A 16,697-nucleotide genomic window follows, 5' to 3' on the forward strand; every position below is an offset into this window, starting at 1 on the left:
CTCGGGCATCGGCTTGATATGTGGGATGTGGCTGATAATCCCTAGGAGGAACTAATCCTATCATCAGAGGGAAGGGCTTTGCAAAGGCGGCCTGGGAATGTCTGCTGGGAACTGGGAGATCAGTATGTGAATGAATATTTTTGCCTGAAGACAGGAATAACACAAAGCCCTGAAGAAATAACTCAGCTGCTGATATTGGTTCATTGCTTGTATCGCCAGTCTAGCGCAGGGGGTGCACTTAGCATTTTTAATAGTAAATGTGAAAAGATGCAGATGGAGTGTCTTGGTAAAACTTTTCCCTGTGTTAGGGGTTTGTATCTAGTAATAGGTGAAGGTCTGAACCTGCCTGTTTGGCTTTTTTGGGAGCATGGGGCACATCCCTGGTGTTGGGCCACGGCTGCCTGCCAGCACACAACTTCTGTGCTGCTGTGAGAGCCCCTGGTAGGCTGCGGGCTTCTAATCGGGATCCTAAAGACCGAGACTTCCAGACCCCAGCATACCCAGACCAGAGAGAAGAGCTCAGTCTGGAGCAGCGATGTCATCCCGCTGTGATGAACACTCCTCTGGATCCCAGCCTGGCTGCCCAGCCAGCCCTGGGGGAAGGCACAGTGTTAGGAGGAGCACCCGGGAGGAGTTGGTGCAAGAGCTGGGCCTCTGCTCCGAACGCGGGAGGTGGCAGCTCCTGCAGCGCTGCTGGTTCCCCCGTTGCTCATGTTGGAGCCTCGTTAGGGTACACCCATCTTCCGTGCGATAAGGTGAGCCTGGGCTGCCTGTGATAAAGGCTTTGGATTGATGGTTTCCAGCTCCTCCGCAGGGAGCACAGGGGTCACCCTCTGTTCCTATCATGACCAGAGACAGCTCTTGGAGAGGTTCCTCCTTTAAGACCCTTTCTGGAGAAGCAAATAAATACCCTATTTCAAAAGAGCTTATGAGTCATGTGTACCCGCCCTCCCGAACTGTGGGTGCCTCCGGCGGGGGTGTCATGTGAAGGCTCAGCCTTGCCAAGTCTCTGGAAACCAGAGGGAAAACGTTCAGCTCCTGCATGGACTTCACCTCGCCAGGGTGCCGGGTTGTGCTTGCGTAACGCTTCTGGTGTGATCCGATCTCGCCCCTACGTCTGTGTGCTCGGAGCAAGTGTCGGAGAGGAGCCCGCCGGTCTGAGCCTGTCTCTGCTCCCCCCAGGAGAAATGTCTTTTCCGGGAGAAGGGTAGAAAGCCCAGCAAAGCTCCTCAAAGAGGCAACCGGCAACGGTTGTTAGGAATTGCTCTTCCCTTGGCGAGCTGGGGCTCTGCTGATCTGGAAACTGTTAGTCCAGCACCGCCGCAGCCCGTTGAGTTGTGCGCTGAGTTGGGGCAGTGATGGCAGGGAAGTTTTGATCCGTGCTGGCCATCTCTGTGGATAGGGCAGACATTTCCTCGTCTTTTTTACTGCCCCACCGCCCATGCATGCGCGGGGAAACCCAGCTAGAGAGACCGCGGCAGCGAGCGTGGGACGTGCCGTGTGGAGGAGGAATGGAGTTGAACCCCGGGAGGGAGGAGGAGCGTGTCTGAAGGCAAAAGGGGGCTGCAAGGGTGAGACTGGCGTGATGAACGCCAGGGATATGAACGTACTGGGCCCTACTGGGGTGGAGGGCAGGAGCGTCCCTGGCGAGAGGGCAAAGCCAGCGTGTCATGGAAGCTGTGGTGATAGTCCCCCCCAGTGAGGGCACTGGGAGATGTGCGGCAGCCAGACAGTAACTGCTGCTCCCCGCAGAGCGAGGGGGTTGTACCTCAGACCTAAGGCAGGAGGGATTGGGGCACTCTGAGTCTTTTTAGCTTAGTTTTTACTTACTTTCCTCTTCCAAGGCGGTGTTTCCAGCTCGGTGTCTATCAGGCAGTTTTAGCTGCTGCTATCCAAACCCCACAGCTTGTGTGCGGACTCGTTTAGAACACTTCTTAAAGTGCTCTTTGGACCATGTTTGCACAGGTATTTGGTGAAAATGCAAATTCAGGTTTGCAAGCCTGTTCTCCTCCCCTCCCGCTACCCCCCAAAGTGCCTAGACAGGAGCTCACAGCCCTGCGGCTTGGAGCTCGGCTCCGAACTTCAGAAGGTGCCGGCGAGGTTTACAGGTGGTTATGAACTTGTCTGTGCTGTGGAGACAAAACGCCACGATCTGGAAGCCCTCGGCCTTTCATGCTCCTTAGTGGTTGCCTGAGGGGAATCGAGGTCCTTTGGAGCTGGCGTTAAAAGCGCTGTTGTGTTCCCACCCTCTTGCCAGAGCAGCTCCTGAAGAAATCCTCACGGCTCCCTTCTGTTCACATAGCGACTTCTGATCCCTCGTTTTGAAGTCCTGTGTGGAACCCCCTGGCTACGGTGCAGAATCCTCAACTACAAACCGAGAATAAGAAAGTTGTGGCTATTTAAGAAGCTTTTTAAATTAATTTGTCATCTTTTTCATCTTCCCTTAGAGTGTTTCTGGATCCCAGCCACTAGAGAACTTGGGTATTTCTACTGCAAATCCTCCTGAATCCCATCCCGCCAAGCCCTGTGGAGCACCCAGACCCGTCAACGGAGTCATTAACACGTAAGCTGCCTGCGCATTGCGGAAAGAGTTTGATTTTCACCGTCCTGACAAAGCCCCGCTGGAAACCAGCCTGTGACGTGCTGGTTGGTGGTGACTGGGTTGGGAATGGTGTAAGTGGTCGCTCTTTGAAAGAAGTGTGGTAGTAGACCATTCTTGGGAGCGTTCTGGAGGCGATGGCTCGCTGGAGGTTTTCTGCTGCGTTGTTTTTCTGAAGATGGTATTAACCGGCGCTGTGTTTACATGACCCAGCCCTGCAGCAGCCGGGCACTGAGCCTGTCCAGAAGGTTTCTTTGTGGGTATTTTCATACGCTTGCAGCGTGTGATTCAAAGGTGCTGGTAGCCTGCTTGCAATGATTTTGCAGAAGGATCTGTAACTACTGGCCCCCTTCTCTGGAGATACTGAGGAACTCGAATCCCGTTGATTTTTGGGAGTAAGACTTGCTAAATTCTTTGTTTCTCCAAGCTGGTTTTGTCAAGAAGGTCTTTTTACAAGGGTAAATGAAAACAAGGGAAGGAAATTCTCCTCTGCTACAGGGTGATCTCAGGGCTGAAAAGCCTTGAGCACATGGTGCTTCTGAGGTCTGATAGCAGCTGGTGAGGCTTTGCCAGCACCGTGGCTCTTGCTCAGTGCCTCGAGGAAGCGGGGATGCTGCACCGGTGCAGCGTGAGGGAGCGGAGAAAGCCCCGATCAGCCAACTCGTGGCTACGGCTGAAACACCGCAGCTCTGACAGCCTTTACACGCCTGCAGCCTTTGAACTGCAGGGCTTTAATGTTACGCATTTTTAGAAATGAAACACTTGTAAAATAGACGTGAAAAGGTTCCACAGGTGAGGAGCTGCGCTGGTGTCGGGTAGGTGGCCCGGTGCGTCGGTGCCGTGGTGGGGCAGGGTTACTGCGTGAGGGCAGGAACGGCCTTTGTAGGTGGAACAGAAAGGTTGGCATTAATGCCGCTCCTTCCTGGTGTCACTGCTGAGAGGTGGTAGAGTTCTCAGACGTTAGAATCAAGTTCACATCGAAGTTAAATATTTTTTCTAGAAAATTAGGTGTTCTCTGTCTTGTGCTCTCTGGCATTTCCTCATGAGATCCTGTTGTGTTAAGATGCCCTGAGCTGGACTTCTGGGGAAGCTGCATTCCAGGATTAAAGTTGTTGGGCTCTGGAGTGGCTTTTGGTCTTGCTCTGTGTCCGGTTTTACGTCCTACTTTTTGTCCAGAACTTCAGAAAGCATTTTGTCCAAGGTTCAGTGGTGAGAGAGCGTGGAAAGTGGCCAAAGAAAAAGCAAAACCTAGAGTTGGCTTAATGAAAGCTGCTACCTTGTGAAACGGCAATGCTTTAAACTCAGCCTAGAGTGTTTGCTAAGGTCTGACTCGTGAACCTGGCTGGGGCTGCAGGGAAATGTGGGACTGTCGAATGCCTAACAGTGTCTTTTTTTTCTCTTCTCTTCTTTTCTCGGGCAGTCTTCAGCCTGGCCTGGCAGAACACGCTCAGGGAGACGGCCAGGAAGCTGAGGAGCTCTTGCATAAAAAGCAACGACTGAACATGGTTTCTTCATCTTCGGATGGAACGTGTGTTGCAGCTCGCACTCGCCCGGTGCTGAGCTGTAAGAAGCGACGGCTTGTCCGACCTAGCAGCATTATGCCCCTTTCCAAAAAGGTTCGTGCCGTTCGGTCACTCGATGCAGTATAGAGCTAAAGCTCCCACCAGAGAGGTACCGGTGTGCTTGTGCTCTTTGCACAGAGAGGTCTCCCTGTTTCTGGGATGTTTGTGGTTATTAAGAAGGCAGAAATAATGGGGAGGAGGAGGGGGACAGTGAGGCTTCAGCTTTTAATTTGTCACAGGCTTTTATTAGCTGTTACTGGGGAGAGGAGCTGCTGAACTCTGATGTGGGGATTCCCTTCTGAAAGCAACCAGCCGAGGTGACCTTCAGACCAGGTAGTTCAAGATGGCACGACACGAGCAGTCAGAAGAAGTTCTGAGAAGTCAAGTGTCAGAAGACCTTAGCCCTGAGCACAGCAATTACACAGCCCCAGGAACCCGCTGCCGCTTGCTCAGAGAACTGCAGTTGTCTGAGCAGACATATGTGGGATGTCTTCCAGCAGCCTGCCGAGGTGGTCGCGTTTGCTTCGATCAGAACCAGCTTGGAAATCTCTGAGTGCTCTGACTCTGTTCTTGGGTTTGCTTTCATTTGGGGTTTTTTATTTTTATTTTATCTCCTATCCATGTAATCTTCCCCTGCCCTTCTGCAGAATTCTGTTCAGTGAAATAGTTTATTCCCAGTACAAGGAAAGGCCGTAAATTCGTCTAGATTTCTCTTAGGAATGCCATGAAGTGCCAGCTGGAGGATAGATCCGTAGAAATGGAGGAGATAAGGACTGTTTTTGTGCGTGCAGCTGTCATGATTGCAGAGCCATAGATGGCAAAAATCCACTTCCCTCTGAGTCAGTGTTTTAAGTCAAACTTTACCACAAGGGTTTGGGGCTTTTTGCTCTGTGCATGCTGGAGTTCTAAAGAGAAGCTGAAAAAGTAACATTTTTCTGAGCAGAATAGATTCTCACTCAGCCAGGTTTAGCTTTGACTGATGACTCGTGCGCAGTTCTGTCTGGGCTGTTTCTGACAATGCTCTGCAGTGATCTTCAGTCATTTGGAATTTTATGAACTATCCCACGGGCGATGCGGCACTCAGTGTTTGAAGAAGTATCTGCTAATTCTCTGTCAGTTTTTCACCGTATTCTTAAAATACATTTGATAATCAGAGATGATTCAGAAGAGCATTTCCAGAGGAACTTCCATCCAGAGGATGGAAGATGTGCCAAGTAGCAGAGGATTTCTGTGGACTCCTCCAGTTACTCGAGACAAAGCTGACGGATGGCTTGGTAACGGTCTAGCAATACCAGCTCCAGCTGACCACGCTCTCCCGTCTGGCACAAGTGGTTGTGGATTGCTGCGACCAGAAATTACATCCAGAAGAGTTCTCTGGCTCAGCAGAGATCATCCATAGCTGTGCCTGCTCTTCTGCAAAACCTGAATACAACATCACTTCAGATTTCTTATGAGGAGGTGTCCTGTAGGGAAGAAAAGTGATTTAAAGGTGGAGTGGGTCTGTAGGGTTGGGAACAGGAGTGGCCTTGTGAAACAGGGCACGAACAGATCTCCTGCAGTCACCCACAGCATCCCGGTGCCCCAGAGCAGGCTGCCGTGGCCTCGTGCCGTGCCAGAGGTTTGGCTAAAGCTGCTTAGGCCAGCTGTTGGAGTGCTTAGCCAGTCTGCTTTCCAGGCAGCAGAACCAAACACACCAGGTTTTCTGATAGAAGCTACGTGGCTGCCACTGAAAGCCATGACCCGTAGTCCAAGTCTTGATGTGAACTGGTCAGCTCCCTCGTCGCTTCAGCAGCTCCGCTCGAAGTGTGGAAGTTGCTGTGGTAATTCTTAATGTGGTCACCTCTCCACTAAACACGCCCCAGGTCTTCCTGTTCCTGGGACGTGGTTTTTCGGATCTTGTAATTGTTTGTTGTTTTCCCCTCCATTTGGTGCACACGTTGCTTGAAATCCGTGTCCCAGGCTGGGCGCAGCCCCCCAGCTCCCACCTGAGCAATGCCAAGCAGGGTGGAGGGGTTACCCCACACATCTTGCACGGCTATCCTGTTTGTGGAGCCCCGTGGGGTGTTAATTCTCAGCAGTGGTTTGACACTGCTGATTCATGCGTGTTTTCTGATCCGTAACGACCAGCAGATCCTCTGGGCAGAACTGCTGCTGTTTCCTCTTCCTCCTCTTCACTGGGCACTGAACCATCTGCTTGCATTTGCCCTCAGTGAAAATTGTATTTATTTTAGATAATTTACAGCTCTTTCATAGAATCATCTGGTTGGAAGAGACCTTTCATTCAAGGTACTTGCATCCCTCCCCAGTTCTAGTGTTAAGGATGTTATCTCTTCCATCACTCAAGTCGTTAATGGGAATTGAGTAATACTGGACTGCAGGATCCGGTTTGATTCATCCTTCCATTTGGATGGGGAATTGTTGGTTACATTCTCTGTATGGGATTGACATCCAGTTCTGCATTTGTCTACAGGGGTTTCACATAAATGAAGTCTATAAAGTCTATCAATCTGTGGGTTAGAAGTCTGTCCTGATTAGGAAACAAGGTTCAAAAACACCCTTTTTCGCGCTGTAAAGATGTCCCTGGAAGGGCCAGCTCCTGGCACATAGTGATGGCTCTCTGACCCCTCTGAACTCAAAAAGGAGGTTTTTTCCTCTCTGACAAGCAAATTTTTGTGCTGCCTTGTGGTTTTTATAAATGAGGTTTCAACCTAGATAAAATTAAACACTTGTAGTCAAATTTAGTAGACGTTAAACTGTCTGTGCTGGGAAGTCGTCATTCTCAGTTGTGTTTATGCAAAGTGAAAGGATCTTTTTATGAGTCAAGACTAAACGAACAGGTTTTAGACAAGGTGTATAAAGAAACCCCAACAAATAAACAGCCTTCAGGATGTTTTTCTGAGTTGTCAAAGGGGAACGTGTGAAGATTGCCCTGAGACATGCTGACTGCTGTTGACATTGTTCTCTGTCCCCTGTCCAGGTCCATCGAAACAGCCTGGCGCGATGTAGCTGTGACGTGAACCCTTCGTGTGCTCTGTGTGGCACTCGAAGCTCGACAACTCTGGAGATCCAGTACGATGCCCCTTTGCTGGAGCGTCTCTCCCAGCTGGACTCGTGTGTTCATCCTGTCCTGTCGTTCCCGGACGGTAAGCACAGCACCCACGGAGCTGCCAGGGCTAACGGGGTGCTGGGATGGGTGACAGGGGTGCTTGGAGGTGCTCCAGAACCTGCTTCTCTGCCTGGGCTGCCAGAGGAAGTGCAGATCTGCTTGGGGATGACCAAGCGTGTTCATCTGCAAGTGCTTTTAGGAGCAGAGGGTTTGCTGGAGCGGGACGGTCTGGGAAAGCATGACACCTGAAGTCTGCTCTGCTGGGAACGTGTGTTATGGGACCAGGGAGCCTCGCTCGGGATGGAGAAACCAAGCAGTGCCTGGGAGTGTGTGCTGGGAGCTGGCTGCGTGGCTACAAACCACTGGAGAAGTAATTGTGTCCGCAGAGTCAGTTCATCTGTGTTGAATTATTTGTGGATTGGTTTAAGTCGCAGGAGGTGTTTTTGACCTTGTAAGGAATTGTTAATAATCTTCCATGGTTCAGGGGGTTCAGTGAGAAGGGATGTTCTGTTAAGACACTCCTTTCCCCGTGTTACAGTATCAGGGTTAATCATCATCAAGAGGAGTAAAAACCAGCCCTCGCTGTGGGGTTCTCACAGATTTCGTGTGTAGGGACTTTTCCCAAGGGAAAAAAAAAGTAGTTTCCAGCGTCTTTTGCTTCCTAAACTGCCAAATTAAACACAAGCCTGTTCTACCACCAAAAACTCTTGGCTTGCATGAGATTGGAGTCCATCTGCCGTCTCTTTGCTCTGATCACAAAATACAGGACCACAAATGATAGGTGGGACATAGGTCATAGTGATTCCTTCCCTTGACAGGAGGGCCTGGCTGCTCGAGGTGTAAACCACCACTGGTGATGCTGGGAGGAAGGTGTGTGTCCCTGCTTCTCCTGAGGGTGTCAGGTGTTAGTCACTGGGCTCATCTGGGTGTTTGGGTTTAAATTCCAGCTTTGCACAAACTTCGAGTGGCAGCAGGAAATGCAGGGAGCGTCTGGGAGCAATTCATCTGGCATCTTGCACCAGCACTATATTTAAAACAGGCCAAAACAGTAAACTGGTGCTATTTTTAAAACCTAAACTGCCACCCCCCAAAGACACATCTCTGCTGGGGAGCGCTGAAGGAGCCGGGCACGCTGAAGGAGCCGGGCACACTGAACTCCCGAAGCAGAAGTTTGTGGCTGCAGCCAGTGCACATGGTGGAAGATCCATCCTGGCTGCAGGAGACTGAAAATTCTGTTTTTAAAACCGTGCAGTGTAAAGCCTATAACTCCTGCACAGAAAGAGCCATTGCCCCCGCTCCCTCCCTGCGGTGAGCTTGGATTACTCGCTCCTGCGTAACGCCCTCGCGCTGGGGCTGCTCTCTGGGGACGGGGCTGCTTTTCTGTCCAGACATAAAGCCAGGCAGCGCCTTCAGGAGGGGAAATTGCTCTGCCTGCTGTTCTAGTCAGCATCGAGGGCTCTCCCTGCCCGCGAGTGTTGATCCAGGCTGCTGCTGGTGCTCCCTGGGATGATCTGGGGGCTCACCTTGAAAACCGGCCGGCTGGGTCGAGGGGCAGAGGCTCAGCGGAGCTGTTCCAGAGGAGCTGTGGGCTGCTAGAAGGAGCCTGCCCGCAGAGCTGGGAGCATGTGCCGACTTTCACTTTGAGCCTTTCTGGGTGCCAGCAGCCGGGGATCTCCAGAGCAGTTTGCCAAGGGCAAAATTGCCAGGCGCCACAGGAAGAAAAAGATCATTTGTTCTCTGGCAAGCAGGACGCAGCCATCGCGGCTTTTGCCCCGTCGCACTTCGGAAGCGCTTTGTCCCCTTGCTTTCAGGGTTGTTGTTTTTTTTTTTTTTCTTTCTGGTTCATCTGATTTTTCTCGCTGTGAATTTTCGGATGATGTAATAACCTTGGTGGGGAGGCTGAGAGCTGGGGTGCCGGTTGCCATCTGCTGGTCCCCGGGAGGCCTGCACCGCTCCACCAAGGAGGAGGAGGAGGAGAAGGAGGAGTGACGGTGTCACTTGCTGCACAGACTCTGGTGCCACCAGCGCTGACAGCAGGACAGTGGCAAGCCAGCAAATAACTCATTTTCTGCTGACAGTGTTTCCTCTTGCTTTTTTCCCCTCCTTCTGACCTGTGTCCTCCTTCCACAGACGTGTGGGCTGCTGGATGGGATGAATTTTCACGAGAAAGCAAAAAATTGACAGGGAAGAGGCACTTTTCCCCAAGTCAGAGCTCTTCACCTCAGCGATGTTGCACCCTCACTGGCAATGTCCTTCAGGGGCTGGGTTGGCCCCTCTCTGTTCTTTGGTACATATGGTGGTGGCCAAAGAGCTGCCATGTGCTGTGACAGCCCTTCCCTAGCAGGTGGGTGGGGGTAAACCAAGGTACTCAAACTCACTGTCCTGGCTTTTCCCCGAGTGTCACGTTCCCCTGTTAATCACAGCCTCCGCCAGCCCGCTCCGTCCGGTCTGCCCGCCGGCATCTGCTGGGGCTTTCCAGCCCTGGAGTGGGTGGAGAATTGAGGAGGGGTTTGGGTATCAGCTGTTGGGACTACCAACGGGGCTCGGGTCTGTCCCTTGCCTGCTGAGGTTATTTAGATGTGGTTCTTAAATCCCACGGCAGCTCCTAATTGCCTCCACGTCCCCTCCGCAGGCGCGGAGCGAGGGCCTGGGAAGGTTCATCTCTGCTCAGGGTCGTTTCAAAGACCCTGTGAAAATGCCTCGTGAGCTTGAGACATGTGGGGGAGGGCTGTTTGCACTGCTGATGCTCACTGTAGTGCTTCTAACTCCTGGTTGTGGCAGGGTGAGTCTGCATCGGGTGCGGGTCCTGCTGGCAACAGTCTGCTGGTCTGTACTGGGGGAGGAGAGCAGGTGGGCAGCCTGGAAAATGCTGGTGGCTAATGATCTTACGAGTGTAGTCGAAGATAAATACATGTCTCAGAAGTTCTCCTGTTAACCCCAAAGCTTTTCATGCTTTTCCAAAGTAGGATTTTGGCCCTCAGGCGTATGAAGAGAGTTGGGTCTTGGGGGAGCAGGATTTGAAGTTTGAAGCTGTGGGTATGAAAGGGAGGCTTGTTTGTGGGACTGTTGAGGCGGGAGCAGTTTACTACTCCAGTTGATGGTCTTTATAGCCTCCCTTGGCCTATCTGCACAAGAAATACACTGAATAATCTCATCGGTCTTTTGGCTGAGCTCAGGACCATGTGTCTGGCTGGGATTTGGGAGGAATGAAGCTTGAGGAGTGTCAAGCTTCACAGCAGAAGCCTCACATGTTTCACAGCAGAGCAGCGTGCTGGTGGTGAGGCATCAGGGTTAGAGGGGGACAGGCACTCCGCATCATCATCGTCTCTGGAGTGCACAGAAGCTTCAGCCTCGAGATGCATCAGTTACCCACATCGTGTCCCATGAGCTCGGCTGCTCGCAGATGGCTGCGGGCCCCGGCCCTGCCTGGGGAGGTGCAGGGCTCCTGCCCCCGGAGCCTCTGAAGTGCGCTCGCTTGCACAGCTTTTGTTAGATGATCGAGGCGTCACACCAGCAGATTGATGTCATACAGTGCTTGGTTTGACCCGAAACTGAGGATTTAAGCTGCATTTCTCGCTTGCAGCCTGTACTTCTGTAGATTTGATGTGCCGAGAGAGCTCAGGTTCTTGGAAGTCAGATCTGAGATAGCTGAACGGAGCGAGGCAGCACGTGGGATACCTTCCGTGGTAAAGACACGTGGTTTTTCCGACAAAGGCTTCGTTCTCGTGAGGGGTACACTTGGTCGGTGAATCCTGCAGGAATGTCCTTGTCTCAGAGAGCTCTGGAGTAGAAACGTCGAGTCGTAACATTGCGGGTCCTCCCCGGCCATGAGGCAGGCGTGGGAGAGCCTGGGTTCTGCAGTCAGTTCCTCTGTGTTTGTCGAGGGCTCTTGCTCCTGGGGGTCTGGGGGCGGGGTGCGGTACCACGGCTTTCTGGGGCGTACTTTAATTTGAGTGCCGTGTTTTGTGTCCCTCTGCAGACGTGCCAACGAGCCTGCACTTCCAGAGCATGTTGAAATCTCAGTGGCAGAACAAACCCTACGAGAAAATCAAACCTCCCAAAAAGCTGTCGCTCAAGCACAGAGCCCCCATGCCTACCAGCAGCCTGTCTGACCCTGCTCGCAAGGACCGCCACAAGCTGGTGAACTCCTTCTTCACTGCAGCCAGTAAGTGTCCTCCCCACTGCACGCGTGCCACAACATTGCCTGGCTTTGTACCCGACAGTCTGGGAGGAGAGAGGAGGAGGAGGAGGAGGAGAACCCTTCAAATTCAGCTCTCAGGGTTGAGGCCATGGCAGGCCAGGGCTGAAGGTGAGGTTCGGGCTGGTCTTGGTTCATAGGGACCTTTTCTTGCTCAGTCTGAGGCTGTGCTCACGCTGGTATGGACAGGACCATGGCTGGTTCCCTGCTGAGCACACCTCTAGCGCCCTCATGGTGTTGAGCCCGACCTGTCTGGAGTGATGGAGCTGGTAAACTCTGCCCGAGTCTCCTGTGCCAACAGAAAGAGAGTGAAAACTGGCGTTTCATAGCTCTTTCTCTGTTCCCCTCCTCAGAGCGCTCACATCAAAAAATCCAACCAGACAAGGCACACAGGCCGCCTTTAGACGATTTTATGGCCGTGTCCAAGGCCGAGAGAGCGCCAGAGCGCTCGCTTGTCCAGCCTCCTGCCTATGACAAAAAGCGATTGCGAGACTGCTCATCTGAGAGGAGTGAAGGTAGGCTGCCACGGCCAGGGCTCTCGGGGGGAGCTTGGGCTTCGCTGCACATCCAGCCTCTCTCCCCCTTCGGCCTCGGAGAAGGGGGATCGCACTGCTTCTGGCCTGGTCGCCACCGCAGCGACGCCTCGTGTGCTCTAACTGCTTCTTCCTCCAGGGTCTCTCAAGCTGGCAGCCGCCATCGGAAGGTGCTTCTCTTTCACGCAAAGTGCTCCTCAGCACTGGCCGTTTCTGGTGCACATGGTCCTTGTCTATCCATCACCACCCGCCGTCAGTGGATTTTTCTTGCTAATGTCATTCTTCGTTTTCTCCCGCCCTCCTTGTGTAGTGTTGAAGCATCACACGGACATCGGTGGCCCAAGCTACTTGTCAACGTCTGCGACCCCCACACCTCACAGCCCCATAGCGCGGCAACTGTCCACCTCCTCGGAAGGCTCCGCTCCTGCCAGCACGAGCTCACAGGGCGCCTCCAGCACAGCCGTGAGTATCTGGTGCCTTTTGGGAGAAGTTTCTGAGCTTGGCTCCATTGTGGGGTCTCAGCTTTGAGCAGTTCAGGCATCTTAGGCTTCGTATTTCTCTTACCGTGCTGGATCCGTTGGCTCAGCTGATGGTGGGGTTGCTGGCCCTCCTTTTTACTGGGACTTTGGGTCTGCTGGGGTTCCTGGGGTGACACTGGCTGTGCAGAGAGCCAGCCAGCTGCAGGGACAGCTTCACTGTCAGCTCAGTAACTGCTGGTAAATGTTCCTGGGCTCAGTCCTTCCCTGGCTTTGCTCCACATCTGGGTTTTGGTTTCTGCAGTTGTCTGGGGATGCCAGGAAGAGGAGTGGAACTGCTGAGCACCAGCACTGTGCTGCTGCTGGTACGGTGGTGCTTCCAGTGAGACAGCTTTCCCTGCTGGCCTGGGTGGCACTGGGCTGTGAGCAGGCTTGGGGCTGAGTCACAAGGCAGCAGTGTGTCAGGAGTGGTTGAGATCTTAACTTTCACCTATACAAAGCGTCAACAGTTGCTTAATTCATACTCTCTTCTGAGACACGCTCAGCTTCCCAGAGTGCTGAAGGGTGACAGGATCTGGGACTTTAATGAAGCTGTCAGTGAGCAGGACCATAACTCCCTCCTGCTGTGCCCTGGGGCAGATCGATGACACGGCTCCTTCCGTCATCCACCCTCCCAGCACGTTAACAGAAGCCCTTGGTTAAAGATTGATTGGTTTCTGCTGAACTCTTACATGTCCCAGAGAAGAACCTGGCTGCTGTCTGGCCACTCCAGTTGGTAGGTCCTGTCCCAGCCTAAGCTGGCTGTGACCCAGGGATAATGTCGGTCTCCTCCAACGCTGGTAGTGAAACCAGGGTGGGTGAGAGGCATCTGTCCGTGGCAGAGCTGAGGGTACTGCTTCCAGGTCAGCCTTGGGCACCCTTGTCTTTGCTCCAGGTTTGTTGCTTTGGGGTTTCCAGGTCCTGGCTGGGTTCCTTCACTGCAGAATTTGCTGTTGTGTCACAAGCTGTGACACTGGCGAAGCAGCCCGTGGTGACACAGGGTGTCTGGAGAGCCCAAGAAGCAGTGGTACTTTGACTCAAATGTGCTAGATGTCTGGGAGAAGGGGACAGCTCTTCTCAGCAGCTCTAGTGTTTCCTTGTGCTTCACACACACATCTTGGTCTTTTCTTGCTGCTCCTTCCCAAACTTGTTCGGAAAAGCAGGATGAGGGTCTTCCCTTCAGCAGCTGGAGTCCCACAAGAGCATTGTGGGCACTGGGGTCCAGGTCCTGGGTTCGAGCATCTCAGTCCGGCACAGGTTTGCATGTGCTCCCCAACCAGTGGCTCACTGTTGACAGTGACACGTTAGGATTCCATGGTTACCAACACCGTAGTTGCCCTCATCCAGCTTCAGACGAGTCCGGGCGTTTGGCTGCAGCAGGTCCCTGGCAGTTGGGTTCCTGCATGGTTTTGCACCAAGAGCCGCAGGGATCAAAGAGACGGAAAACATGGTAAACTGTGGGTGAACCTGTTGGGAGGAAGTTCCCCCATGCAGCTGATGGAGAGGGCTGGTGTCACTGTCCCATCAGTGCTGCTGCCACGGGTTTGGGGGAGGGTTTTGAGTAGGCAGATGGTAGGAGAGCACCCAGCATTCAAGCAGGTTTAAATAGAGAAGCGTGGAGCTTATTTCTGTCTTAGAAAATCTATTCCCGTCCCAACGCAATGCAGACGGAAACTGTGAGGCTCTCAGTGCAGCTGTCAGGACCCGAGGTGAACTCCTGTCTGGCTGCTTCGTGCTCCTCCTCTGTCAGGGTATCATCTGCGGTGGGTCCAGACCCCTGCAGGGACACGAGCATAACGGGATGGTTCTCCCCTCTTTCCTGATGGTCTCCCCGCCTCACTTCCATAGGCAGTAGAGAACTGGGTTCTGTGGGGGACTTCTCTTCTCGCTGGGTCAGTTTATCAGTCTCCTGCTCCGCCTGGCCGAGCAGAGGCTGGTGCCAGAGTGGAGGTGGTGGCTGGAGCTCAGCAGCCCGTTCTCGCCGTGTGTCAGTGCCTGCAGGGCCTCCACAGCCCTTGCCCCTGTTTGCACTCTCCAAACGCAGGATTTTGGGTTGGGAAGAGGACTTCAGCCAGCAGCAGGTGAACTCCGTTGTGTTCCACTCTTGGTCTCCAAGGTCACGCATGAGTCAAATGGCCCCAAGGCCGATTTGTATGAGGCCAGGCCTCTTTCCATCAATGACCTAACATGGCCAAACCTACAATCCTTCCTCACTGGGTTCTTGTCTTCCTGTTACTGCAGCCGAGGAGGAGGAGAGGCGAAAGTTCATTCGATATTAACAACATTGTCATCCCGATGTCCGTTGCTGCAACGACTCGTGTGGAGAAACTGCAGTACAAAGAGATCCTCACACCCAGGTACGTGCCTGACCCCCAGCTCCCGCAGGACGTCCCAGGCTTTGACTTTGTCGGAAGTTCAGCCCTGGCCTGGGGCTTTGCTCCCAGCGGCTGCTAACGCAGGCGAGGAAAGGGGCTTTAAGCAGGAGAACGTTTGGAAAACTTGTGATCATTTCATTGACGGAGACTTGCTGAGTCAGGGAGTTTGTTGTCCGAGCATCCCTCGTGCATGAAGCCAGCTGCCTGCTCAGGTCTCTGCGCAACCTGAAGTCGTCCTGGTTATCCTCTGTCCTGCTGCAAAGCTGCTGGGTCTCTTGAGCCAAAGGTCCTGCTGGCTTCCCAGCTCTGCCCTTGTCCTGGCTGGGCGATGGGTGCCTGGGCTGGGACAACGCTGCAGTGCGGGAGGCCAGGAGAAGCTCTCCTGTGCTTGCGCAGTGGTAGAAGTCAGAGGTTTTCTCTGCCCAAGCTGTGTGCGAGCTGTTGGCCCTTGTTGGGACACCCTCGAATTAACACCGTGGATGAGATTGGTTCCTGGTTTTTGCACCCAAGTGCCCAGTGGGAGTGGGCTGACATTCACCCAAACTGCCCAGTTTCTGGTCCTCCTTTTCCTTGCTAGTTTTCCAGGTCTCTTTCCCAACTTCCCTCTTTCTTTCTGCTGGTCCTGCGTGCTAGGGCAGGGGCAGGGAGGGAGCTTTTTGCTGGGCCAGAGGAAGAGGAGGAAATGCTGCAGCATCTGCTCTGCTTCCTCTGCCCTTGCCAGGCTTCAGACCAGCGCCAGGAGCTGGGCAGGGAGGCAGCAAGGAAGGGCCATAGCGGGAGGATGCTGGTGGCCTCGCTCTCCATTCCTGACCCTCCCAAGGTGGGGAAGGACATCTCCTGCCTGGCCCCCAGCGCTTCCCCAGCAGGGGAGGGGGAGAAACCCTTGTCTGATAGCCCAGGAGGGATTCTGGTAGATAAGTATGGCCACTTGGCTTAAAACCGAGCCCAAGTACGTTGCTCGTGGCGGCAGGTCTGTGGTTTAATCTCCCTAAAGACAGTGCTAGTGCGTGCGGGGCATGTGCCACCGTGTTGGGCTGCGCCTGTGCCTGACTGTCCCCTGGTGCTCTGCTTGCAGCTGGCGTGAAGTGGACATCAGCGCTCTGAAAGCGAACCCTGAGGAAGACAACGAGGAGGTGAGAGGAGTTTTGGCTGCGGGTTAATGACTGCTGTGGTCCATGGAGGATGCCGGAGGCCGCAGGGACCTCGGCAGGGAGTGCGGAGTCTCTTCCCTTTTTGTGACAAAACGGCACAGCCCGCCTTGCAGCAAGCAGCCTGGTGTTGGTGACCAGAAGCTGGGTTGCCTGGCTGGGCACAGGTGAACCTGAGGCCTAACTGCTGTCAGGAGGCCTCTCGGGGCAGCAGCAACCCTTCCTGGAAAAGTCTGGTCAAGAAAGGATGACCTGCGCTGCTGTAGTTGCTATTTGATCTGAACTGACGCGGCTGGCATCTCCGTAAACCTCTCTGCGAGCACTTTCCTTCTGGGATAAGTGCCTTTCCTTGGGTTTTCAGTTCTTAGTCTCCTCCTAAGCAGTGCGGGCTGGGTTTAGCAGGGTGCTCTCACACGCACTGACAGCACCTGCCGCCTCTGGACATAAACATTTATTTACACTCGCGCTGGTAAAACCGCATGTTCAATACACGAAAGCTCTGACCCAGCCCCTACCCTTCCCCTTCCAGATCGAGGACTTGTCTGATGCGGCCTTCGCTGCTCGGCACAGCAAGTGTGAGGAGATGGAGCGGGCCCGGTGGCTTTGGAGCACCAGCATGCCCCCGCAGCGGCGGGGCAGCAGGTACGGCTCCTCGGCACCC

General features: G+C 53.6%; 1 protein-coding gene across 1 annotated transcript in view; it reads left to right on the top strand.

Moving 5' to 3' along the window:
- LOC104488874 (KAT8 regulatory NSL complex subunit 1-like) overlaps nt 1-16,678 on the top strand; it is a gene marked incomplete at its 3' end in the record, with an annotated part of 24,557 nt that extends 7,879 nt beyond the window's left edge. Inside the window, exons 4-13 of the mRNA XM_010130967.1 lie at nt 2,448-2,563; nt 4,020-4,215; nt 7,139-7,304; nt 11,247-11,432; nt 11,819-11,980; nt 12,309-12,460; nt 13,891-13,893; nt 14,755-14,870; nt 15,964-16,021; nt 16,566-16,678. Coding sequence (XP_010129269.1) covers nt 2,448-2,563; nt 4,020-4,215; nt 7,139-7,304; nt 11,247-11,432; nt 11,819-11,980; nt 12,309-12,460; nt 13,891-13,893; nt 14,755-14,870; nt 15,964-16,021; nt 16,566-16,678 — 1,268 coding nt within the window. The remainder of the gene's footprint in view (nt 1-2,447; nt 2,564-4,019; nt 4,216-7,138; nt 7,305-11,246; nt 11,433-11,818; nt 11,981-12,308; nt 12,461-13,890; nt 13,894-14,754; nt 14,871-15,963; nt 16,022-16,565) is intronic.
- Nucleotides 16,679-16,697: the final 19 nt, after the last annotated feature.

This window comes from Buceros rhinoceros, unplaced genomic scaffold, assembly GCF_000710305.1.
Source record: "Buceros rhinoceros silvestris isolate BGI_N320 unplaced genomic scaffold, ASM71030v1 scaffold3772, whole genome shotgun sequence".
Taxonomy (NCBI): Eukaryota; Metazoa; Chordata; class Aves; order Bucerotiformes; family Bucerotidae; genus Buceros; species Buceros rhinoceros.